Source organism: Oncorhynchus tshawytscha, linkage group LG09 (assembly GCF_018296145.1).
Source record: "Oncorhynchus tshawytscha isolate Ot180627B linkage group LG09, Otsh_v2.0, whole genome shotgun sequence".
Lineage (NCBI taxonomy): Eukaryota > Metazoa > Chordata > Actinopteri > Salmoniformes > Salmonidae > Oncorhynchus > Oncorhynchus tshawytscha.
Window position 1 is genome coordinate 19668667 of NC_056437.1, and position 27260 is coordinate 19695926.

General features: G+C 41.5%; 1 protein-coding gene across 2 annotated transcripts; it reads left to right on the forward strand.

Annotated features, from left to right (window-relative positions):
- Window positions 1-625: 625 nt before the first annotated feature.
- LOC112257525 (G-protein coupled receptor-associated protein LMBRD2B) lies at window positions 626-25611 on the forward strand. 2 transcript variants are annotated; one of them, XM_024431158.2, is made up of 18 exons: window positions 626-757; window positions 7556-7771; window positions 8411-8526; window positions 9718-9816; window positions 10039-10206; window positions 11963-12173; window positions 12294-12368; window positions 13856-13969; window positions 17649-17832; window positions 18211-18392; window positions 18604-18737; window positions 20748-20853; window positions 20944-21041; window positions 22206-22309; window positions 22402-22448; window positions 22560-22689; window positions 22944-23070; window positions 23212-25611. In XM_024431158.2, the coding sequence occupies exons 2-18, from the start codon at window positions 7598-7600 to the stop codon at window positions 23273-23275; spliced, it is 2133 nt and encodes a 710-aa protein (XP_024286926.1). In that variant the 5' UTR covers window positions 626-757; window positions 7556-7597; the 3' UTR covers window positions 23276-25611. The 2 variants fall into 2 exon arrangements, with proteins under 2 accessions (XP_024286926.1, XP_024286927.1); XM_024431159.2 differs by lacking the exon at window positions 626-757 and adding an exon at window positions 783-947.
- Window positions 25612-27260: the final 1649 nt, after the last annotated feature.

Below are 27260 nucleotides of genomic sequence, written 5' to 3' on the forward strand. Positions count from 1 at the left end.
CAAAAGTCAATGGAATTGCTAAAATATACTTAAGTATCAAAAGTCAATGGAATTGCTAAAATATACTTAAGTATCAAAAGTAAATGTATGAATTATTTCAAATTCCTCATATTATGCAAACCAGACGGGTAGCCAGGAGCACACTATACAACTCTCAGACATGAATTTACAAACAAAACATTTGTGTTTAGTGAGTCCGTTAGACAAGAGGCAGTTGGGATGACCAGGGATGTTCTCTTGACAATTGCGTGAATTAGACGAGTACTTTTAGGTGTCAGGGGAAATATATGGAGTGAAAAGTAAATTATTTTCTTCAGGAATGTAGTGAAGTAAAAGTTGTCCGAAATAGTAAAGTAAAGTACTTCAGTAGTTAATGTATATCCTCCAACGGAAGAATTTGGAAATCTGCCAAACCCCCATATCGTTTTATCTATAAAATGTCTTGCACAACTAATTTCATTCGTTTTGATCACAATATGGGATCCACCCCTGTAAACATAATTTTGCCCAAGGACCATCTTATTTCATGCAAGCGCATTCACTCTCCTCGATCAACTATGACCGAAATCAAAAGGAGGCGAGAGAGCACGCAGTAGGTATGCCTGTCTTATTGATAAAGGGCCAAGGTAGCAGGCTAGGGAAGGCTCAAGGATTCTGGATAGCACTAACGTTTTAGAAACGCATACACTACCCATCATCCCCAGCTGCCATTACGCAAACCAGGAAGAACCAAGGACGTGACGCTAATTCTTCCATGGTACACGGTAGCTGTATTTTACAATATCATAACTGTGGTACTGTGATTTTGGCTGGATCCTTAACAGTCGAATAATTAAGCGTACCAGCAACACTGCGTGTGCGCGAGTCGTGGGTCGCTTATGTTAGCGAACATTTCTCATAGGTCGTTTGTTGCTATTAAGTATTATTTCGACGGGGCCCCAAACGCGGTAAAACATCCAAGGGCAAGGCAAATGAAGCATTAGCCTGTGAAATTAGATTATTTTTTGTTGTTTAACAAGTGTGAAAGCGTCTTTGCTTGTTCGTTATTGATTAAACTACCATACCAGCTAAATACGTTGTGTGAGTTACCGTAGCAAGGAAGGTGGCGCTGTCTTTGCTCAATTAACTTGAGTGAATTCTTACATGGGCTTACATTTCTTTAGTTACTGTAATGACTGGTGATATCTCTCTCAATTTCAATTCAATTTAAAATTAAGGGGCTTTATTGGCATGGGAAACATATATTTACATTGCCAAAGCAAGTGAAATAGATAAACAAATGTAAGAAAAACAGAATTTGCAGTAAACATTACACAAACAAAAGTTCCAAAATAAAAAAGACATTTCAAATGTAATTGTCTATATACAGTGTTGTAATAATGTGCAATTAGTTAAAGTACATAGGGAAATATATAGGTTGTATTTACAATGGTGTTTTGTTCTTCACTGGTTGCCCTTTTTCTTGTAGCAACAGGTCACAAATCTGGCTGCTGTGATTGCACACTGTGGATATGGGAGTTTATCAAAATTGGAAATGTTTTCTATTTCTTTGTGGCTCTGTGAAATCTGTCTCTATGGTCATACATTTGGCTGGAGGTTAGGAAGTGCAGCTCAGTTTCCACCTCTTTTTGGGTGCAGTGTGTACATAGCCTGTCTTCTCTTGAGAGCCAGCTCTTGCTTTGTTATGGAATGTTTGGGAATTGCTTCCTTTTAGGTGGTTGTAGAATTTAAACTGCTCTTTTCTGGATTTTGATCATAAGCAGGTATCTGCTTAATTCTGCTCTGCATGCATTATTTGGTGTTTTACATTGTACACTGAGGATATTTTTGCAAAATTCTGCATGCAGAGTCTTAACATGTGTACGATAGGGCAACGGTGTCTAGATGGAATTTGTATTCCCTGTTTCACCCCCCCTGGTCCACTGGAAATTATTATTATTATTATTTTTACAATTTGTAGCCGTTTTTGTCAATTAGGGTGTACGTGGTGAATATAGCTTGTGTGCGAGTCGTGGTTCGCTTATGTTTGCTAGCTAGCATTTCTGATAGGTCGTTTGCTGCTATTAAGTATTATTTCAACGGGGCCCCAAACGCGGTAAAAACCTCCAAGGCAAATGAAGTGAAATTAGATTCATTTTTATTGTTTAACAAGTGTGAAAGCGTCTGTGTTTTTTGCCAGTTTTAACCGTACACTTGTTGTTTGTATACATGGATTTTATGATGTCCCCCCCAACACCACTTTCTGTCAATTTGTATAGCAGACCCTCATGCCAAATTGAGTTGAAAGCTTTTTGAAATCAACAAAGCATGGGTGAATACGTGGTTGGCCCTACTGTAATTTGTTAAAAAGCCAATTTGACATTTGCTCAGTATGTTGTTTTCACTGAGGAAATGTATGAGTCTGATGTTAATGATAATGTAGAGGATTTTCCCAAGGTTGCTTTTGATACATATCCCCAGGTATTTATTGGGGTCAAATTTGTCTCCACTTTTGTGGATTGGGGAGATCAGTCCTTGGTTCCAAATATTGGGGTGACAGCTGAGGATGATGTTAAAGTATAGCCAATTGGAATTTGTGGTCTGTATGTTTTATCATTTCATTTAGGATACCATCAACCCCACAGGTCTTTTGGGGGTTGGAGGGTTTGTATTTTGTCAAGTAGTTCTTTCAATGTAATTGGAGAATCCAGTGGGTTCTGGTAGTCTTTAATAGTTGATTCTAAGATTTGTATTTGATCATACATATGTTTTTGTTCTTTGTTTGTTATAGAGCCAAAAAGATTGGAGAAGTGGTTTATCCATACATCTCCGTTTTGGATAGATAACTCTTCGTGTTGTTTGTTTAGTATTTTCCAAGTGGTTATATTCTTCAATTACATTGAGATGATTTCTGACATGCTTTTCCTTTTTGTTTTAGTGATTTGCCATAGTTTTTCTGGGTCTGTATTAGGGATGCACGATATATCGGTGAACATGTCGGAATCTGTCTGTCTAGTTTAACGCCCTGACGTGCATACTTATATAGCTTAGGTACATGACGTAATGACGCCACGTAAAATGTTGCGCTATACGTGCAACACCGCATTCCTAAACTAGCCCACAATGTCTGCAGTGTGGATCGAGCAGTCATTTGAAAGAGTAACAACATTTCAATGAGACAACTCAAAGGCAAAATCCATTGAAGCCAAGATAATGGAATTCATTGCCCTTGACAATCAACCATTCTCTGTCGTGGGTGATGTTGGCTTTCGCCGACTGGTCGCGCACCGGTACACACTACCAAGTGCGCTATTTTTCAGATGTTGCCCTACCGGAGTTACACAGTAACGGGGTCACTGCTATTAGCTTCACAACATACATACTATGGAATGCGGTTTGGGTCTTTGCGTGTCAAAAAAGATACAGTAGTCAAAAAAGATACAGTAGCACTGTCAAAGCCGGCCACGAATGATGCGTTTACAATACCGCGTTGGTAAAACCATAATTTGTTCGACCACAACTTCTGGGGTAGCTAGCTTTAGCTTGGTACCTAGCTTGCACCACTACAACTATCCTGAAAACAATGACCAGTAGAACCTGCATTCATTTTCATTATTCTTAGCAATGATTTAGGAATCCTTGGGCCTCCCGGGTGGCGCAGTGTCGTAACCGGCCGTGACCGGGAGGTCCGTGGGGCGACGTACAATTGGCATAGCGTCATCCGGGTTAGGGAGGGTTTGGCCGGTAGGGATATCCTTGTCTCATTGCGCACCAGCGACTCCTGTGGTGGGCAGGGCACAGTGCACGTTAACCAAGGTTGCCAGGTGCACGGTGTTTCCTCTGACACATTGGTGCAGCTGGCTTCCTGGTTGGATGCTCGCTGTGTTAAGAAGCAGTGCGGCTTGGTTGGGTTGTGTATCGGATGCATGACTTTCAACCTTCGTCTCTCCCGAGCCCGTACGGGAGTTGTAGCGATGAGACAGGATAGTAGCTACTAACAATTGGATACCATGAAATTAGGGGGTAAAATTCAAAAAACAAAACAAGGAATCCTTGTGAGTGTTAGTGTTTCATACTGGAGAGGGAATGCAAAACAACGACGCTGGACAGAGTGGAATCAGGTGTATCAAAAAGGCAGTTTATTGGTCAAAGTTATCTTGTTCTACATCGTGCACGGACCTAAGGAATGTGACTCTGTGAGGAGTCAGAATAATTAGGCTGCTCAGCCAGAGTTTACAACAGAATGTATACACAGAATAATGTAGGTGGAGTCTCGTCGTGTTGATCTTCTGACTGGTCCTGAAGAGTTGGAGGCGGGCCTTGCTCTAGCCAGAGCGGGCCCCATTGGTGCACAGCAAAGTCCTTTGCTCTTGGCACCCGACCAGTAAGGGGGGGGTAGAGTGTGAGTGTACAGTGCTTCATGAGATGTGTGTGTGTGTCAAGGAAAGCGTGGATTTTAGGGACTGGTAATGTCTGCTTTAGGCTCAGGTGTTTCCTGTTTATGCAGGAGTGCATGTAGGGTTCAATGTCAGTGAGATAGCTTGGCACTTCTAAGCTCGTTAGTGTTGCAGGCTGCTCTTTGTAGTTTTACAGGGGAGTATATTTGCTTGATGGCAGCTGTGTGTCCTTCGGATAATCATGTTATTGCACGTAGGCTCTAATCTTGACTGAGGACACTGGGCCCAGAGTTATCTGAGGGCATCCGGTTTAACCAGAGTGTTGGTCTGCTAGTTGTGCTCGATATTAGAATTATTTATATAACATGAGTAAGTATTAGCTAGGTTGCCACTTGTTGTTCGGCTATTGAAATTGAACTTCAGTTCATGAAAATACATAGCTAGCCAACCCTGTTGCCCAAAGCTAACGTTATAAGCAGGCAGCTAGCTAGTGAGGCTCGACCGGACATGGTTATGTGTTGTGAAGCTAGCCACAATAAGGATTATGCACAATAGTGGAATTTGCGGTTTGCCTTCAAAATACACATTTGTCATTGACAGTAATGCAAATTAATATAAATAGTAGAATAATGCCAAAATTTTATTTTGAAGGCTAACTGCAAAGTCCACTATTGTGGTTTATGCTTATTGTGGCTAGCTTCACATAGATGTGTCCGACCACCATTAATCAAATAAGAACTGTCTTATAAATTAGGGTTATTTTAGATGATGATACCTAGCTATATTGTTAGCTAGCTAACAAAAGCCACTGAAACAAATTGCCGATTTGCTATGTTTTTGGGGAAGAACATTGTTTGCATCCATGAACTAGCTTTTTTTTAATGACCAGCACTAAGTGCGTGAGACAACTTTACCAGCATCATAGCATAGGTATCGATGAATCGTTCTGACATGAAATATGAGTGGTAGTGTAATAACTATGTAAAAAATGTATGAACCCGTTAAATTATTATGTGACGAGCAGTCATATTCAGGTCCTGATTGGTCAACAAACTTATATGACATGTCAAATAGTGTTAAATAGTATATTTTTTGACAAATAAAGACTCAAACGGTTGAGAATGAAACGACTGAACAAATTAACAACGAAACAAACAGCACAGAAAGTAAGTGAAAGAAATAGGTGCCAACAAAGTAACTTTTTGGTCAGTGTGGTTGTGTGTGTGTGTGTGTGTGTGTGTGTAACTTTATTTAACTAGGGAAGTCAGTAAAGAACCAATTCTTATTTACAATGACGGCCTACACCGGCCAAACCCGGATGATGCTGGGCCAATTGTGCGCTGCCCTATGGGACTCCCAATCACGGCCGGATTTGATACAGCCTTGATTCGAACCAGGGACTGTAGTGACGCCTCTTGCACTGAGATGCAGTGCCTTAGACCGCTGCGTCCATTTGTGTGTATGTTATCTATTTAACTGGACTAGAATGCTTAAGGCTGCTAAAATTTTAAATATCGGGTATCGGGTTTTTTGGCAAGGAAAATATTGAATATCGGTGCATCACTAGTCTATGTTTTTGGTTAGATAGGTTTCTCAATTTCTTACTTTGGTTTTTGCATACTTCATCAAACCATTTGTCAAGGGTTTGAAGTTGTGGTTTTGGCATATTTCCCTATTGTTTTCCTTCCATCTATAGCATTTCTTAATATTTTTAAGTTCCTTTGGCTTTGATGACTCATGATTGAGCAAAGCTGTTCAAATAGTGTGCTTTTCCTGTGATCTATTAGGGGTGTCAGTGGACTGACTGTGAAAGCTCTGAGTCTCTGGGTTAGGGTCAGTGATAAAGTAGTACTACTGCCAAGAGATGAGCTATAGGTGTACCTACCATATGAGTCCCCTCAAAGCCTACCATTGACTATGTACATACCCAGCGTCTGACAGAGCTGCAGGAGTTGTGACCAGTTTTTGTTGGTTATGTTGTCATAGTTCTTTCTAGGGGGGCATAAGGGGGAGGGATTGCTGTCACCTCCAGGTAGGTGTTTGTCCCCCTGTGTGCTGAGGGTGTCGGGTTTTGGAATTTAGGTCGTCACAGTCTAGTACATGTCCCGAGCCTGGAAATTGTTGATTTCCCCCTCTAGGATGGAGAAGCTGTCATTGTTATAGGTAGCACACATGAGGACATTTATCTCTGTTGAGATAATTTCCTTATTAATTTCTAGCCAGATATAAAATGTTCCTGTTTGATTAATTTAATAGTGTGGGTTAGGTCTGCTCTATACCAAATTAGCATACCCCCTGAGTCTCTTCTCTGTTTCACACCTGGTAGTTTGGTGGATGGGACTACCAGATCTCTCTAACCTAGAGGGCAACCAGTTGGTCTGTCTCCTTTATACCATGTTTCTTGTAGGATGAAAATGTCTGTATTTCCAATTTCTTTGAAGTCTGGGTTCCTGCTCTTTTGGCCAAAGGCAGATGACCTTAGATCTTGTATATTCCAGGATGAGATAGTAAAAGCTTTGTGTTCCATACTGTCTAGTGTGGTTTAGGCCCCGACCATCGCAGTAGGTGTGAGCAGAGCATGTTGAGCATCTGATACATACCTCTTAGGTCGCAGGATGGGGCTTGGGTGGGTGGGGCTTGGGCCTGTTGCACTGCTCACTGCCTGGGCATATGTCCTGCTGTCATGTTGAGGTCCTTGTGGGGGTGGGGGTCTAGCTAATGCCAATTAGCTGGCCCTGCAATGGCTTATATTATGACATTGTTTTACCACAATCATATTCATTCATGCCATTTTTGGTTTGTTATAGTAAACGTTTGTTTTATGTAGAGCAGAACATTCCCATTCTCATTTAATCATGCTCTAAAGGAGGAAAACAAAAGACCCTTTCAGACTCTCAGACCAATAGGTCTTTTGTAGGAGACTACTCATGTGTTTGGAAGCCAATGAAAATGGGTTCATTATTTTCTCAAGTAATTGACAGAGGGGGAGGGGAGTGTGTGTCACTCAGTGAGAATTATGCTCTGCCTGAAACTTTCAAAAGAAGAGCTACTTGTTGTCTCTCTTAGGAGTACATACACATTTGTTTAGACCATGCAATATTATTTTGTGATGTGAATTTTTCTTTTACACCCATCTATTGAATAGTCTTGGGATTTATTTGAAGGATTTCTGTTTTCAGTAACTGCTGCTGGTTTCGAGAGCAATAAGAGAGGCAGTCAGGATGAGTGGGGCTGCGCTGGGCATTGAGATAGTGGTGGTGTTCTTCCTGGCTCTGTTCCTGCTGCATCGCTATGCAGACTTCCGTAAGCAGCAGAGGATGGTGCTGTTTGGCACCTTACTGGCCTGGTACCTGTGTTTCCTCATCGTCTTCATTCTTCCTCTGGACATCAGCACGGTTAGTACTATTGCCCTCATTCACCACCAAAACCCCATCTTATCCATTCCCTTTTTCAAGAAACACCTAACTTGGATGAAAATGGTGACCAGTAACTTGGTGTGTCTGTGTGTTTGCAGACCTTACTGATATCAAATATAATTTTATTTGTCACATGCTTTGTAAATAACAGGTGTGGACTAACGGTGAAATGCTTACTTACGGGCCCTTCCCAACAATGCAAAGAGAAAGAAAATAAAGAAATAATAGAAACACAATCAGTAATGATAACTTGGCTCTATATACACAAGGTACTAGTACCAAGTCAATGTGCAGGGGTATGAAGTAATTGAGGTAGATTGGTACATATAACTAGGAATAAAGTGACTAATAGCAGCGTATGTGATGAGTCAAAGTTTGTGCAAAAAGTGTTAATGCAGATAGTATGGGTAGCTATTTGATTAACTATTTAACTAAACCATTTAGCAGTTTTATGGATTGGGGATAGAAGCTGTTCAGGTTCCTGTTGGTTCCAGACTTGATGAATCTGTACCGCTTTCCATGCGGTAGCAGATAGAACAGTCTAGGACTTTGGTGGCTGGAGTCTTTAACAATTTTTAGGGCCTTATCTTCCTTTGTCTGTTTGTTTGGACCTTTCAGACGATCTACAAGCAGTGTAAGATTGATCATGAAGAACATGCCTCCGTATCCCTGGTGACCGCACTGATATCCAATCAAACTGCAGGAAACTCTACCACGGCCACACCCACTAAAAGGTTAGTGCCTAAGCCCTAGGGTCTCATCATATGTTTAAGTGTAATAGGATTAGGTTCAGCACTCAGGGACATGACAGGTCAGAGGTCAGGATTTGGTTGAACAAAACACTAGCATGTACAGTAGTTACCAAAGACCAGGGAAGAGGGTCCTAGACAGAATGCATAAGGCAGGAACCATTGCTGTAATTCAAAACATGAGACTGTTTTAGCTGTCTTCTCAAAACGTTTTTTCACAAGCTGATCTAAATGGGATTATCAAGCAGATTTTGTTTATCTGCTGTCACGCATTCATTTGCAACAGCTAAAAGTCCACTCTCTTCCCATTGTGAAATGTCAAGTACATTGGGTCCTTTTTATACTGAACAAAAATATAAACGCAACATGAAACAATTTTACTGAGTTACAGTTCATATTAGGAAATCAGTGAATTTAAATAAATTCATTAGGCCCTAATCTATGGATTTCACGACTGGGAATACAGATATGCATATGTTGGTCACACAATGGGCATCAGGATCTCATTAGAGTGATTTTGTGCATTCAAATGGCCATCGATAAAATGCAATTGTGTTCGTTGTCTGTAGCTTATGCCTGCCCATACCATAACCCCACCACCACCATGGTGTACTCTGTTCACAACATTGACATCAGAAAACCGCACGCCTCCACGACGCCATACACATTGTCTGTGGTTGAGGCTGGTTGGACTAACTGCCAAATTCTCTAAAACAAAGTTGGAGGAGGCTTATGGTAGAGAAATTAACATTAAATTCTTTGGCAACAGCTCTGGTGGACATTCCTGCGTCAGTATGCCAATTGCACGCTCCCTCAACTTGAGACATCTGTGGTATTGACATTTACTGTGGTATTTACATGTTGCATTTATTTATTTTTTCCAATGTAGTTTTGCTTGACTGTCATTATGTACAGTGTTTTCTCCCAGACAGTCTGATATATTATCCTAATAGTCTATACAAAGCAAACATTGGAGTTTCATTGCTTGACAATGAAGATCAACGTTTGTGCTTTGCTCCAGTATCTATTTGTTTGATTCCTCCTAAATAGGTCACCATCAGTATAGCAGTAGGCAGTAGCTTTTGTCATTTCATTCCCCTCCAGATGTTAATTTCTTCAATGTTTACAGACCTTGCTAACTGCACATCAACACTGTTTGTATGTTTTCCATGACAGTGTTCCAAAGGTGTGTTACAAGCCGTGGAGCTACATTCCAGATGGAATCATGCCTGTATTCTGGAGGGTTGTTTACTGGACCTCTCAGTGTCTCACCTGGTGAGTGCTTGACACTGTTTGGCCTTGTATTTAATTGTACTGGGAACACTACTGATCAGAACTGGTCTCTAAGTTTGTTCATTTTGACTGATATACTAAGAGACAGACAGACCTTCCTTACTAAGTCAACTATCTGCTTCTGTCCGTACTAGAAATGTTATCTTAAAACACACCAAAAAAGCTTTTACAGCTGCCTTAATCCAGATCTTGTTGTCTTTGCAGGCTGCTGCTGCCCTTCATGCAATCCTATGCACGCTCGGGGGGCTTCTCCATCACTGGGAAAATAAAGACTGCACTGATAGAGAATGCCATTTATTACGGGACATACCTGCTCATCTTCGGATCGCTGCTTATCTACGTGGCCGTTCACCCTCAGTGGCACCTCTCCTGGTGAGTGCACAGCAACATGGACAAATTAGACTTGGAAAGTGTGCTGTTGACTACAACAACAAAACATTTACCATTCTGCATTTCACCTCATTGTACTCTATACAACACAGTACTAATATACACTGCTAAAAAAAATAAAGGGAACACTTAAACAACACAATGTAAATCCAAGTCAATCACACTTCTGTGAAATCAAACTGTCCACTTAGGAAGCAACACTGATTGACAATAAATTTCACATGCTGTTGTGCAAATGGAATAGACAACAGGTGGAAATTATAGGCAATTAGCAAGACACCCTCAATAAAGGAGTGGTTCTGCAGGTGGGGACCACAGACCACTTCTCAGTTCCTATGCTTCCTGGCTGATGTTTTGGTCACTTTTGAATGCTGGCAGTGCTTTCACTCTAGTGGTAGCATGAGACGCAGTCTACAACCCACACAAGTGGCTCAGGTAGTGCAGCTCATCCAGGATGGCACATCATGCGAGCTGTGGCAAGAAGGTTTGCTGTGTCTGTCAGCGCATTGTCCAGAGCATGGAGGCGCTACCAGGAGACAGGCCAGTATATCAGGAGACGTGGAGGAGGCCGTAGGAGGGCAACAACCTATCAGCAGGACCGCTACCTCCGCCTTTGTGCAAGGAGGAGCACTGCCAGAGCCCTGCAAAATTACCTCCAGCAGGCCACAAATGTGCATGTGTCTGCTCAAACGGTCAGAAACAGACTCCATGAGGGTGGTATGAGGGCCCGACGTCCACAGGTGGGGGTTGTGCTTACAGCCCAACACCGTGCAGGACGTTTTTCATTTGCCAGAGAACACCAAGATTGGCAAATTCGCCACTGGCGCCCTGTGCTCTTCACAGATGAAAGCAGGTTCACACTGGGCACATGTGACAGATGTGACAGTCTGGAGACGCCGTGGAGAACGTTCTGCTGCCTGCAACATCCTCCAGCATGACCGGTTTGGCGGTGGGTCAGTCATGGTGTGGGGTGGCATTTCTTTGGGGGGGGCCACACAGCCCTCCATGTGCTCGCCAGAGGTAGCCTGACTGCCATTAGGTACCAAGATGAGATCCTCAGACCCCTTGTGAGACCATATGCTGGTGCGTTTGGCCCTGGGTTCCTCCTAATGCTAGACCTCATGTGGCTGGAGTGTGTCAGCAGTTCCTGCAAGAGGAAGGCATTGATGCTATGGACTGGCCTGCCCGTTTCCCAGACCTGAATCCAATTGAGCACATCTGGGACATCATGTCTCGCTACATCCACCAACGCCACGTTGCACCACAGACTGTCCAGGAGTTGGCGAATGCTTTATTCCAGGTCTGGGAGGAGATCCCTCAGGAGACCATCCGCCACCTCATCAGGAGCATGTCCAGGCGTTGTAGGGAGGTCATACAGGCACGTGGAGGCCACGCACACTACTGAGCCTAATTTTGACTTGTTTTAAGGACATTACATCAAAGTTGGATCAGCCTGTAGTGTGGTTTTCCGCTTTAATTTTGAGTGTGACTCCAAATCCAGACCTGCATGGGTTGATAAATTTGATTTCCATTGATAATTTTTGTGTGATTTTGTTGTCAGCACATTCAACTATGTAAAGAAAAAAGTATTTAATAAGGATATTTCATTCAGATCTAGGATGTGTTATTTTAGTGTTCCCTTTATTTTTTTGAGCAGTGTAGAAAGGCAATTCTAAGGAACCATGTATGTCTTTGTCTCACTTAAATCTGGTTTGGTCTGTCCCTTTGTCTCTCTCAGGTATGAGCTCCAGACAATAGGCATCACTGCAGCCAACACCTGGGGCCTGTTCCTGCTGGTGCTGTTGCTAGGTTATGGCCTAGTAGAGATTCCGCGCTCGTATTGGAATGCCTCGCGGCAGGGACACCTGCTCATCAAGACTTACTTCAAGGCAGCCAAGCTGATGACAGAGAAGGCTGATGCAGAGGAGAATCTAGAGGACGTCATGGAGGTAGGGAATGGTTCCTGCTCTGACTACAACATTTAAACATTATAGTGGTCTGTTTCTTAGAAACTGAGTTGAATTGTCTTTAATTGATGTCCTTCTCTATTTGCTGTCAATCTGTTTTAGGAAGTGAGAAAAGTCCAAGAATCCATCAAGTATAACCACCCACTGAGGAAGTACATCGATACTATTCTTAGAAAGGCAAGATTAAAAGACAAATCATCAAACAAAGAAACAATGACATATTCTCAGTAAAGAATGTGGAGCCCAACCCCACAATGTTATTGAATGAGATGTGTGCACTCTCTCTATGTGCTTAAAGTGAGGATTAAACAAGTGAGGAATGTGAAGTGGCCTGAGAAAGTCCAGTGCCTGGAGTCCTCTACCGTGCCTTTGGAAAGTATTCAGACCCCTTGACTTTTTCCACATTTTGTTACATTACAGCCTTATTCTTTAATTTATTGAATTGTTTTTTTTTATCCCTTCATCAATCTCTACACAATACCCCATAATGACAAAGCAAAACCAGGTTTTTAGACATTTTTGTTCATTTATGATTTTTTAAAACTATCACATTAACATAAGTATTCAGACCCTTTACTCAGTACTTTGTTGAAGCACCTTTGGCAGCGATTACAGCTTCAAGTCTTGAGTATGACGCTACAAGCTTGGCACGTGTATTTGGGGAGTTTCTCCCATTCTTCTCTGCAGATCCTCAAGCTCTGTCAGGTTAGATGGGGAGCGTTGCTGCACAGCTATTTTCAGGTCTCTCCAGAGATGATCGATCAGGTTCAAGTCCAGGCTCTGGTTGGGCCACTCAAGGACATTCTGAGACTTGTCCCGAAGCCACTTCTGCGTTGTCTTGGCTGTGTTCTTAGGGTCGTTGTCCTGTTGGAAGGTGAACCTTCGCCCCAGTCTGAGGTCCTGAGCAGGTTTCATCAAGGATTCTCTGTACTTTGCTCCGTTCATCTTTCCCTCGATCCTTCCTCTAAAAAACAAACCCAGAGCATGATGCTGCCACCACCATGCTTCACCATTGGGATGGTGCCAGGTTTTCTCCGGGTGTGACGCTTGGCATTCAAGCCAAATAGTTCAATCTTGGATTCATCAGACCAGAGAATCTTGTTTCTCATCGTCTGAGAGTCATTAGGTGCCTTTTGGCAAACTCCAAGTGGGCTGTCATGTTCCTTTTACTGAGGACTGGCTTCCGTCTGCCCACTCTACCATAAAGCCCTGATTGGTGGAGAGCTGCAGACAGGCTTGTCCTTCTGGAAAGTTCTCCCATCTCTGCAGAGGAACTCTAGAGCTCTGTCAGTGACCATCAGGTTCTTGGTCACCTCCCTAACCAAGACCCTTCTCTCCCGATTGCTTCGTTTGGCTGAGCGGCCAGCTCTAGGAAGAAAATACACCTGAGATGCACCTGAGGTCAATTTCAAGTGTCATAGCAAAGGTTCTGAATACGTATGTAAATAAAAAGTCTTATTTATAATAAATTAGCAAAAATGTCTAAACCTTTTTTTCGCTTTGTAATTATAGTGTATTGTGTGTAGATTAAAAAAAATCTTTCAAAGTAAATTTTAGAATGAGGCTGTAATTTAACAAAATTTGAAAAAGTTCAAGGGGTCTTTAATTACTTTCCGAAGGCACAGTATCTGTCTCTATGATCCTAACAGAGTTTTCTCTCTTAGTGCCCTGTGGAGTACCAGGAGAAGATGGGCAGAAACATGGATGACTATGAGGACTTTGATGACAAACAGAACACTTATCCTAGTGAGAAGAACCTGGTGAAGCTTCACAAACAGGTATATTTAAGAAATGTACACATTATTAGCTAGTCAACAGTTGTATTTCGCGATTTTGTGTTTTTTGTCATATTGCTGACTATATCCAGACTTCTTTAAAGGGTCGATCCATTTGAGTTCAGTCACTTTTTGACAGCACCCCTTTTGATTTCAATGAAACCTTCCATACATACTAGAGGTCGACCGATTATGATTTTTCAACACCGATACCGATTATTGGAGGACAAAATAAGCCGATACCTATTAATCGGCCAATTTTTATTTTATTTATTATTTTAAAAAATTAAAATTGTAATAATGACAATTACAACAATACTGAATGAACACTTATTGTAACTTAATATAATACATCAATAAAATCAATTTAGCCTCAAATAAATAATGAAACATGTTCAATTTGGTTTAAACAATGCAAAAACAAAGTGTTGGAGAAGAAAGTAAAAGTGCAATATGTGCCATGTAAGAAAGATAATGTTTAAGTTCCTTGCTCAGAACATGAGAACATATGAAAGCTGGTGGTTCCTTTTCACATGAGTCTTTAATATCCCCAGGTAAGAAGTTTTTAAGTTGTAGTTATTATAGGAATTATAGGACTATTTCTCTATATGATTTGTATTTCATATACCTTTGACTATTGGGTTTTCTTATAGGCACTATAGTATTGCCAGTGTAACAGTATAGCTTCCGTCCCTCTCCTCGCTCCTACCTGGGCTCGAACCAGGAACACAACGACAACAGCCACCCTCGAAGCAGCGTTACCCATGTAGAGCAAGGGGAACAACTACTCAAAGTGTCAGAGCGAGTGACGTTTGAAACGCTAATAGCGTGCACCCCGCTAACTAGCTAGCCATTTCACATCACATCGTTACACCAGCCTAATCTCGGGAGTTGATAGGCTTGAAGTCATAAACAGCAGAGCTGCTGGCAAAACGCATGAAAGTGCTGTTTGAATTAATGCTTATGAGCCTGCTGGTGCCTACCATCAATCAGTCAGACTGCTCTATCAAATCATAGACTTAATTATAATATAATAACACACAGAAATACTGGTCAAATCCAGAAACTATCATCTCGAAAACAAGACATTTATTCTTTCAGTGAAATACGGAACCGTTACGTATTTTATTTAACAGGTGGCATCCATCAGTCTAAATATTCCTGTTACATTGCACAACCTTCAATGTTATGTCATAATTATGTAAAATTCTGGCAAATTAGGCAGCCCAAACTGTTGCGTATACACTGACTCTGTTGCATATACCCTGCGTGCAATGAACACGAGAAGTGACACAATTTCACCTGGTTAATATTGCCTGCTAACCTGGATTTCTTTTAGCTAAATATGCAGGTTTAGAAATATACACTTCTGTGTATTGATTTTAAGAAAGGCATTGGTGTTTATGGTTAGGTACACGTTGGAGCAACGACAGTCCTTTTTCGCGAATGTGCACTGCATCGATTTATATGCAACGCAGGACACGCTAGATAAACTAGTAATATCATCAACCATGTGTAGTTATAACTAGTGATTATGATTAAGTTTAATGCTAGCTTGCAACTTACCTTGGCTTCTTACTGCATTCGCGTAACAGGCGGGCTCCTCGTGAGGCAGGTGGTTAGAGCGTTGGACTAGTTAACCGTAAGGTTGCAAGATTGAATCCCGGAGCTGACAAGGTAAAAAATCTGCCGTTCTGCCCCTGAACAAGGCAGTTAACCCACCGTTCCTAGGCCGTCATTGAAAATAAGAAAGTGTTCTTAACGGACTTGCCTAGTTAAATAAAGATTAAATAAAGGTGTAAAAAAATAAAATAATAATTGGCGTCCAAAATTACAGATTTCCTATTGTTCTGAAAACTTGAAATCGGCCCTAATTAATCGGCCATTCCGATTAATCGGTCGACCTCTAATACATACTGCTGTATATTTAGTGTGTGGGCACTCCTTAAAATGAGTGGATTCGGCTATTTCAGACACACCCGTTGCTACAGGTCTATAAAATTGAGCACACCCATGCAATCTCCGTAGACAATCATTGGCAGTAGAATGTCCTTAGTGAAGAGCTCAGTGACTTTCAACGCGGCACTGTCATAGGATGCCACCTTTCCAACAAGTCAATACATCCAATTTCTGCCCTGCTAGACTTGCCCCGGTCTACTAAGTGCTGTTATTGTGAAATGGTAACATCTAGGAGCAAGAACGGGACCGCTGAAGCTCAAGGAGCGTAAACACCCACTACTGAGGTCCAAACTGCCTCTGGAACCATGTCAGCACAATAACTGGTGGAAGAGGAATAATTGTCTGGGGCAATGACATTCTAGACATTTCTGTGCTTCCAACTTTGTGGCAAACGTTTGAGACCGGCCCTTTCCTGTTTCCTGCATGACAATGCCCCAGTGCACAAAGTGAGGTCCATACAGAAATGGTTTGTCGAGATCGGTGTGGAAGAACATGACTGGCCTGCTCAGAACACCATTTGGATAAATTGGAACACCGACTTCGATCCTGGCTTGATCGCGCCCAACATCAGTGCCCAACCGCACTAATGCTCTTGTGGCTAAATGGAAGTAAGTCCCCGCAACAATTTTGTGGAAAGCTTTCCCAGAAGAGTGGAGGCTGTTATAGCAACAATGGAGCACCAACTGTATATTAATGCCCGTGATTTTGAAATGAGATGTTCGACGATCAGGGGTCCACCTACTTTTGGTCATGTAGTGTAGGAATGTCTTTTTAAATTTAAACTTTCAAAGTGTACCACAAAGATGGTTGGTCTAAACTAAGAAAATGAACGGTTGTGTTCATATAGATAATAGAATAGACATGACCATTTAAGTTGACAGATAGTGGGTGGACCGGCAGCCTTCTTTGTGGTAGTAATTAAATGTTATAATTTAAATTTCAATGGTGTACCAGCTAAATTGCAGTGATTTAAAGGGATAAGTCCATTCTAAGAAGTATTTTTCTATGATTGAAATGACACCCGATGGCAGGCACAACTCAAAAACCACAGCTGATGTAAAGTAGGGTCTAAGATACAACAAATGTGAATACTTGTTTTTAGATAATTTATGTTAAAGGTGAAATGTAATTTGTATGAAAAAAAAACATTGTTTTCAAGAAATTATAAAATGGTTTGACAACCCTGTTTGTAAGCTTTTAAATTATATCAAACTCAACCGTTTCTTTTCCAGTGATGAAGACATGGATGTGTCATGGTATGGTTGGGTATGCGAAATGGGTTAACTTTCAGCACCTCTATCTCCTAAATGCTTTGCCATTTGAGTCTAAAAAGTCACTTTCTGACAACTTCTTCCATGGGGAAACATGTATGTAAAGTTTGTTTTTAAACATTTTTTTAACAATAAATCAAAAGGGATGCTGTCAAAAAGTGATTAAATTCAAGTGGATTTATGGGGATTCCGAGTGGCTCAGCGGTCTAAGACACTGCATCTCAGTGCTAGAGGCGTCACTACAGACACCCTGGTTCGAATCCAGGCTGTATCACAACCGACCGTCATTGGGAGTCTCATAGGGCGGCGCACAATTGGCCCAGCGTCGTCCGGGTTTGGCCGGTGTAGGCCCTCATTGTAAATAAGAACTTGTACTTAACTGACTTGCCTAGTTAAATACAAATTTACTCCAAACCCTAGTTTGAGGATGTGGTTCTTTTGTGAATGGTCAGGTGATCTACGCAGTGCAGAGGCACAACAGGACCCATGTCCAGTGGCAGATCCTCCTGCAGCAGGCTATGCACCTGGAGGACGTGGCCAAGAATGAGACCAGCTCAGCCCACCAGTTTGTTCACAGCTTCCCCTCCACAGAACCAACTAGCTGGCTCAGCCCATACTTATACACTCCTACTGTAGGTGGGTCACACAGATCCTCACAGTTCACAGCTGGGTCAACTCTACAACTGAGGGTTCACTCACACCTACAAACAAAGCATGAAGCAGGTTGAACTTCTTTAGGAAAACAGCCCTAATGTTGCAAACATCATCATTATGTTGTCATCTAGAATCACACTTATTTTCCAAGCAATCGTGCAACATATTTTACATACAGCAGGTTTTTAAAGGATCAAAGAGTTTAGTCTGCATCGTGTTTTCATTTTTACCATCGACAAAATGATTCCCATAATGGTATTGTCACAGCCCTACAGTCTTCCATTCCTCTCCTCACTTAGACTTTTACTCAATTTCTAAGATCCTTGGAGAGCTTTGTGTTTTTATGTTGTTGTTCTCCAGAGTGGTACTGGGAGTGCCTGCTGAGACAGTGGTTCTACCGGCTGCTGGCTGTGTTGCTGTCTCTGTTCTCTGTGGGTGTGGTGTGGTCTGAGTGCACCTTCTTCAGCACCCGGCCCGTCCTCTCACTCTTCGCTGTCTTCATCCAGCTCGCTGAGAGAGACTACAACTACTTGTATATCGAGGTGAGACTCCAATGGAAAGCAATTACCGGTGTACTACTGTACTAATTGGTGTATCTGGTAATATCTGTATAGAAAGAAAGTTGCATACTACATGCTCCCAAAAACATTGTTATCTGATCATATCAACATCCAGTGGGTTTCTGTTGTGTATGCATAATTCAATTAGAGGTTGTCGGGTCTCCCACATAAAGGTTATTGTTTTGTCCACTAGATGGCGTGCTTCATCACTATCTTCTTCCTGTGTACCTGCGTTTACTCCACTGTGTTCCGGATCCGAGTGTTCAACTACTACTACCTGGCCTCACACCACCAGACTGACGCCTACAGCCTGCAGTTCAGTGGCATGTGAGTGGGTGGTAGAGTGATGTGAGGAGAGGAATGTGGTTCTGATTAGACAGCATTAGCTAAGTATTGATCTCGTAAACAGATCTATTTAAACATAACTGGTACCGTCAATTCTGTCGGGAAGGAATGGGATGTGTGGGATTACAAGTAGTAGTATTTCCTGTGTTTGGGTTTTTTGTTGCTGATTATTTGGATAAATCGCGATTTCATAGGGGTTTGTGTCTTTCGAATTTCGAGAGGGGGGGGGGCATTCGGCCCGTAACTTTCAAAGAGTGTGTGGAGCTCCCCGTTCCGCTCCTCGTTCTTTCATCTCTTCTCTTAACATGTATGGACCCAGAACTTAATTGAGCAGCTGACCAATTACGTGAGACTTTAGTTCTGGTTTAATCATGATTAGCTAAGTATTAAAGAGACAAAACGTCTGTCGAAATCATGTATATGGTAAAAATTGAGGAAATTTACATTCAGAAAGTGGTGTGTATTTTTAGTTTGGCTGTATTTGTGTGGACAGAACTAAACTAAAAAAGAAACGTCCCTTTTTCAGGACCCTGTCATTCAAAGATAAATTGTAGAAATCCAAATAACCTCACAGATCTTCATTGTAAAGGGTTCAAACACTGAACATGCACCTGTGGAACGATCGTTAAGACACTGACAGCTTACAGACGGTAGGCAATTAAGGTCACAGTTATGAAAATCTAGGACACTAAAGAGGCCTTTCTACTGACTCCGAAAAACACCAAAAGAAAGATGCCCGGCTCATCTGCCTGAATGTGCCTTAGGCATGCTGCAAGGAGGCATGATGACTGCAGATGTGGCCAGGGCAATACATTGCAATGTCTGTACTGTGAGACGCATAAGACAGCGCTACAGGGAGACAGGACGGACAGCTGATCGTCCTCTCAGTGGCAGACCACGTGTAACAACACCTGCACAAGATCGGTACATCCGAACATCACACCTGCGGGACAGTTACAGGATGGCAACAACAACTGCCCGAGTTACACCAGGAACACACAATCCCTCCATCAGTGCTCAGACTGTCCGCAATAGGCTAAGAGACTGGACTGAGGGCTTGTAGGGCTGTTGTAAGGCAGGTCCTCACCAGACAACAACGTCGCCTATGGGCACAAACCCACCGCTGCTGGATCAGACAGGACTGGCAAAAAGAGCTCTTCACTGACGAGTCGCAGTTTTGATGGTCGGATTTGCGTTTATCGTTGACGGAATGAGCATTACACCGAGGCCTGTACTCTGGAGCGGGATCGATTTGGAGGTGGATAGTCCGTCATGGTCTGGGGCGGTGTGTCATATCATCATCGGACTGAGTTTGTTGTCATTGCAGGCAATATCAACGCTGTGCGTTACAGGGAAGACATCCTCCTCCCTCATGTGGTACCCTTCCTACAGTCTCATCCTGACATGACCCTCCAGCATGACAATGCCACCAGCCATACTGCTCGTTCTGTGTGATTTCCTGCAAGACAGGAATGTCAGTGTTCTGCCATGGCCAGCGAAGAGCCCGGATCTCAATCCCTTTGAGCACGTCTGGGACCTGTTGGATCCGAGGGTGAGGGCTAGGACCATTTCTCTCCCCCAGAAATGTCCAGGAACTTGTAGGTGCCTTGGTGGAAGAGTGGGGTAACATCACACAACAACAACTGGCAAATCTGGTGCAGTCCATGAGGAGGAGATGCACTGCAGTACTTAATGCAGCTGGTGGCCACACCAGATACTGACAGTTACTTTTGATTTTGACCCTCCATTTGTTCAGGGACACATTCCATTTCTGTTCATCACATGTCTGTGGAACCTGTTCAGTTTGTCTCAGTTGTTGAATCTTGTTATGTTCATACAAATATTTACACGTTAAGTTTGCTGAAAATAAATGCAGTTGGTAGTGAGTATTTTTTTGCTGAGTTTATATTGTATTTGGACAGCTGTACTTTGCACTAGGTATATGTTTGTGTAACATGATATAATGTTAAATGTCATCTTGTTGCTCTTTAGGCTGTTCTGCCGTCTGACCCCTCCTCTGTGTCTGAACTTCCTGGGTCTGATCCACATGGACTCTGCCATCTCCCACCAACTGAAGGAGCAGACGGCCTACACCTCTGTAAGACACAGCACATCCTTCTGACACTGATGGAACATATTCGTTGATGTATCATCAATATGAGGAAAATAACATGTCACTCCTCTGCAGATCATGGGTTCTATGAGGGTCCTATCGTTCATCGCTAATGGCTTCTATATCTACTACCCCATGCTTATACTGCTGCTATGTATCGCTACCTACTTCAGGTGAGTCTAGCCTGTTGTTTAGATTATGAAATGACAATACATTCGTGGTGTAGACAAACACATCATTAATACTACGATACAGAATATCAACTTTCTCTTCTACAAGGAGTACTCCACCAATGACCCAAAAGGATTATCAGCATGCATAAGTTAGCCCTAATTATTTCTAAAACTAAAAGCATTGTATTTGGAACAAAACACTCACTAAACACTGAACCTCAACTAAATATTGTAATAAATCATGTGGAAATTGAGCAAGTTGAGATGACTAAACTGCTTGGAGTAACCCTAGATTGTAAACTGTCATGGTCAAAACATATTGATGCAGTAGTAGATAAGATGGGGAGAAGTCTGTCTATAATAAAGCGACGCTCTGCCTTCTTAACAACACTATCAACAAGGCAGGCCCTAGTTTTGTCGCACCTGGACTACTGGTCAATCGTGTGGTCAGGTGCCACAAAAAAGGACTTAGGAAAATTCCAGTTGGCTCAGAACAGGGCAGCACAGCTGGCCCTTGGATGTACACAGAGAGCTAATATTAATAAAATGCATGTCAATCACTCCTGGCTGAAAGTGGAGGAGAGATTGACTTCAACACTACTTTTATTTATGAGAGGTATTGACATGTTGAATGCACCGAGCTGTCTGTCTAAACTACTGGCACACAGCTCAGACCCCTATACATACCCCACAAGACATGCCACAAGTGGTCTCTTCATAGTCCCCTAGTCCAGAAGACTATGGGAGGCACACAGTACTACATAGAGCCATGACTACATTGAACTTTATTCCACATCAGGTAACTCATGCCAGCAGTAAAATTAGATTCTTCAAATACGGATTAAAAAAACACCTTATGGAACAGCGGGGACTGTGAAGCAACACAAACATTGGCACAGACACATAGACACACGATTAACATACGCACTATACATACACATGGATTTAGTACTGTAGATATGTGGTAGTGGTGGAGTAGGGGCCTAAGGACACACAGTGTGTTGTGAAATCTGTGAATGTATTGTAATGTTTTTAAAATTGTATAAACTGCCTTCATTTTGCTGGACCCCAGGGGATCCATAATAAATACAAATGCATACATACTGTGCAAGAACAAGTATTGATTTATGACAGATAATCACTGATTCTGTATGAACCCTTTAGCCTGGGTACCCGCTGTCTGAACCTCCTGGGCTTTCAGCAGTTCGTGGGAGACAATGAAATGACCTCTGACCTGATTGATGAGGGCAAGGAGCTCATTCGACGAGGTTTGTTCCCACTTGATCTGAATGAAAACCATTTGACAGTGGAAGAAGTTTGTCATCAACTCAAACCACTGATTTCTCTGTGTTTGTGACAGAGAAAAGAAAGCGCCAAAGGACAGAGGATGGAGAGAACCGGCGAAGGGTGAGTCCCTAGATAAAATGTTCCCATGCCCTTTTTAGTATATGTGTTGGTTGTTATTTTTGCAGAGTAACGGATCAAGGTGTTAACGTCAGGCTTGTGCCTGTATTCTAGGAGTGGAAGGAGCGTTATGGTAACACTCGGGAAGACACTGCCAGGAACAGGAATAGAAATGAAGCCGCAGAAATGACGGAGACCAACTACTCTGATACTGTGCCTATCCCTAACACTAGCCCTAACAGACGTAAGTGATTGGTCGCAAAACCTACTTACATTACATTGTGCTTGTTTTCTACACTTAAGCTAGATTTTACTCATTGCTTTTGTTAAACAATGAATCAATGTTTTGTTTGCTCTCATAGAGTCATGGCTTATCTTGATGACACGAAGGATACACCCCAACTTAATAAAATAAATTCTAAGTCCCTTATTACATGTATCTGAATTGAACTGCGCAAGGCAGTGATATGGTATTGATCATTGTTTTTTCTTCAACAGAGGTGAAGTACTCTCGGACTGGCAGAGGAACAGAGAGAGATTCTATAGAACTTCTCGAGGACGCAGAGCCTTTGGACTTCAATGCAGAGACTCTTTCAGACGACCCTCTTGAAACAGACTCCACCGGGTAAGAGGTCCTCCACTCCCCACTTTATCTAAATAAGTGTGTTAGTTTCACTTTGTGCTCTGCTGTGGCGGATACCTGTAAGCAAATAACACAGTGTGTGCTGTTAAACATATATGTGTACTGTGCCTCTCCATTTTGCAGGCATGTACCAGGCAGGTACCTGTCCATGTCCTCGTCACGGAGCAGAATCTTTGATGATGTTTGAGAAGAGTAGCGAGGGAGAGTCGAAGGAATAGGAAAGCTAAATATTGCACATTAATTTTCATCCTCCACTCATCCACCTTGCAGGGAAGACAATACGAAGGAGAGAGACTCTCAGGCTCTGTGAATGTAGCACAACCTCTTATCTTCCACTGTTGGTATGATGTATCTGCTGCTCCTTGTCTCCAATAGCTTGTCTTCTGTCAGAACACTCCAGTGGCTGTTGATATACACTTCCCCATTAGACCGATAGCTGTCCTCCCCTGTGCAGCATGTCATGAATGCAGATCCATACCCCATTTGGGCTCATCACTTTCTCATCCGTTAAACCACTTTGTCATTTCTGTTATTACTTATGCATGAATTTCCCTTCAAGGTCCTCTTCCTGTGGTATCCCCTGTGATCTTTACAATGGAAGTATAAAGTGTCTTACCTCAAATCTGGTTGATGGGCTGATTACATTGTTCATCATTTTGATGAGAAGATAAGTAATTACTACTAATTTAAGGATATTTTTGGAGGAAGACTTATTTAAAATGTATGAAGTTGTATTTAACCCACGAAAAGTTACTAACTTTCTACTCATTTAACTGTCAGCAAAATAGAAATAGTGGAAAAAATGATCAATGTTTCAATGGAGCGGCAGGTAGCCTAGTGGTTAGAGCGTTGGACTAGTAACTGAAAGGTTGCAAGATTGAATCCCCGAGCTGACAAGGTAAAAATCTGTCGTTCTGCCCCTGAACGAGGCAGTTAACCCACTGTTCCTAGGCCGTCATTGAAAATAAGAATTTGTTCTTAACTGACCTGCCTAGTTAAATAAAGGTTAAAATTATTGTATACATTTTTTTAAATGAGTCTTGTGTTGCCAGTCTTGTATTATTCTGGTATATGGACGGAAGGACAGTTGCTTAGGTCTGTTTCGGAAGCTGCTGCCATAGAAACTGAGTGTACCGTATTTAGACCTATAGTCCTCTATTTAATGTGCAATCTATGTGATCCAGCCCACACTGAGTTAACTCAATTAACAGTGTTTGTACTGCCCATAGATCCTGCCCTGAGATACAGTATTTGTTCTTATCGTTCACTTGAATTGATGTGAGATTTGTGCAAATTGGATCTCAAGTTGGAATTTGGCCCATAATGCTCGAGATGTTGTTGAAATTGGAGGTCAACTGATACAGCCGATACTAAAAAAAAGATTTACCATTGCTCTTAATTGAGATATGTTCTCTATGTTCTATTCCGAGTGTCAAAATGACCTTAAGTTTGTTTGAAAATAGTTTTTGTGGATTCTGTTGAAAGGCCTGTTTAAAAGTAATGTTCTATATTGTGTCATTAGCGATTAACTGCTTGACATAAGTAACGCCTTATTTATTGTCAAAATATTTTAATTTTAGGTGTTAAATTATCTACTGAAGTCTTTTTGGGATATCATTGTGCCATATTATTTTGTTTATTTGACTGCATTACAAAAATGGCAAAGGCACATTTTTTCCAGTTATGATTTCATTATTTTTGGTTTAATTACTTGGATCAACCAAAAATAAAAGTGAACTTTTTAAATGTATTGCTTTGAAATATTTATTCTTACATTGTTCAAGAGGTCTTGCTGGAAGGTACTGCGAAGCAACAGGTCATTGTGCCACTGAAATACATTGTCCTAGAAATATGACTTCAGTTTGTGTCAAGTTGAAACTACTGTAACTGTATGAGCTTGGTTGGATGAGGAATTCAAGTAAAAATGGTCAGAAGCATGCAGGTTAAATGCATGGTATTCACCATTTTGAAGGAGTTGGACAATTATTATAAAATCGTGTTAAATTGTAATCTGTTGTAAATAATATTTTAGATTTAACCAGTCCCCCGTCTCTCAGTGTATTTGTTAATGATGCTCTCTTATTTAAAATTGTATTATATGGTTCTATTAATCTAGCAGACAAAGGTCAACACATGTACAACATGCTATTTATTCTAAATTAATTTAACTGCATCTGTTAAGGTCACTGGTAACCATGGGCTAAAAAATAGTCTTGTCAGGTTAGATGCCCCTTGAACTCCTTACAATCTCTTTTTGTAAAAAGTAAGAAATTAATTAAATTGATGCTCCCCAACTTTTGTATAATTTCATCCACTAGTTTTGAAAGTGGTTCGCCCAAGTTAAACAGGTCCCAGTTTGTGTACTACGTCATCCAATTTTGTCATCCATTTTGTATGTTGTTACATTCAGATTTTGTATTTTTTGTTGTAATTCCCATATGTTATGAATACAATATGTTCCAAAATTTGTTGTGCTTAAGATCCTGGACTGCATCTTTAAAGTAAAATTCCTAATGAATTATACAGACGTGTAGTGTTATTGAGATACTTTTGGTCATGTAGTGTATGTGGAAACCTGTTTGTCGAACATCTCATTTCAAAATCATGGGCATTAATATGGAGTTAGTCCCCCCCTCCCCTCCCCTCCCCCTTGAGGCTATAACAGCCTCCACTCTTCTTGGAAGGCTTTCCACTAGATGTTGGAACCAGTGGTGTAAAGTACTTTAGTACTTTCAAGTATTTTTACTTAAGTTGTTTTTTGGTATCTACTTTACTATTTATATTTTTGACAACTTTTACTTCACTTACATTCCTAAAGAAAATAATTTACTTTGCACTCGTTACATTTTGAATGCTTAGTAGGACAGGAACATGGTCCAATTCACACATGTATCAATAGAACATCCCTGGTCATCCATACTGCCTCTTATCTGGCGGACTCACTAAACACATGCTTTGTTTGTAAATTATGTCTGCATGTTGTACTGTGCCCCTGGCTATCCATAAATTTAAAAAAAATTAAAATTGTGCCATCTGGTTTGCTTATTAGCAATTTGAAATTATTTATTATTTTTATTTTTATTTTTTTACATTTAAAACCAAGTACTTTTAGACTTAAGTAATATTTTACTGGTTGACTTTTACTTGTAATTTTCTATTAAGGTATCTTTACTTTTACTCTGGTAATTTTTCCCACCACTGGTTGGAATATTGCTGCCATTCAGCCACGAGCATGAGTGCGGTCAGGCACTGATGTTGGGTGATTAGGCCTGGCTCGCAGTCAGCGTTCCAATTTATCTCAAAGGTGTTTGATGGGGTTGAGGTCAGAGCTCTGTGCAGGCCAGTCAAATTCTTCCACACTGATCTTGACAAACCATTTCTTTCCACTGCTCCAGACTCCAATGGTGATGAGCTTTACACCTCTCCAGCCAATGCTTAGCATTGCACATGGTGATCTTAGGCTTGTGTGCAGCTGCTCTGCCATGAAAACCCATTTCATGAAGCTCCTGACGAACAGTTATTGTGCTGATGTTGCTTCCAGTGGCAGTTTGGAACTCAGTAGTGACTGTTGCAACAGAGGACCCTATTTTTTTTTTTGCTCTTCAGCACTCAGCGGTCCCTTTCTGTGAGCTTGTGTGGCCTATAACATTGCGTTGTTACTCCTAAACATTTCCACTTAACAACATCCTATGACCGTGCCACGTTGAAAGTCACTGAGCTCTTCAGTAAGGCCATTCTACTGCCAATATTTGTCTATTGAGATTGCATGGCTGTGTGCTTGATTTTATACGCCTGTCAGCAATGGGCGTGGCTGAAATATACAAATCCACTAATTTGAAGGGGTGTCCACATACTTTTATATATATGTTGTTGATAGGTAACCTCACACTGATTTTGGTGAAGATGTTTGTTTTTTTTCATTTTCCCTGCACATGTACTCTGATGCTGGAATGTTATAATTTATTAAACCCTGGTGTTGGTCCTCTGTCTTTTATTTTAAATGTAATATTTAGACTAAAATAGCATGTATTATACCACTGTTGTACAAAGAAATAAACTAAAGCATCCTTAAATTATGTATTATGGCTCAACATATTTTGTGGAGAGGACTGGCAAAGTACAGCCAGGATCAGGGGCACTTTTGGTGCACTTGAGTAACCTTACATTACAAT

Bases quoted from the DNA above. Each gene is read 5' to 3' on its own strand.
- LOC112257525 (XM_024431158.2), top strand. From the start codon at position 7,598: ATGAGTGGGGCTGCGCTGGGCATTGAGATAGTGGTGGTGTTCTTCCTG. The intron at 13,970-17,648 runs GTATATTTAAGA...GTGAATGGTCAG, and splicing joins TGGTGAAGCTTCACAAACAG to GTGATCTACGCAGTGCAGAG. The intron at 22,690-22,943 runs GTAAGTGATTGG...TTTCTTCAACAG, and splicing joins TAACACTAGCCCTAACAGAC to AGGTGAAGTACTCTCGGACT.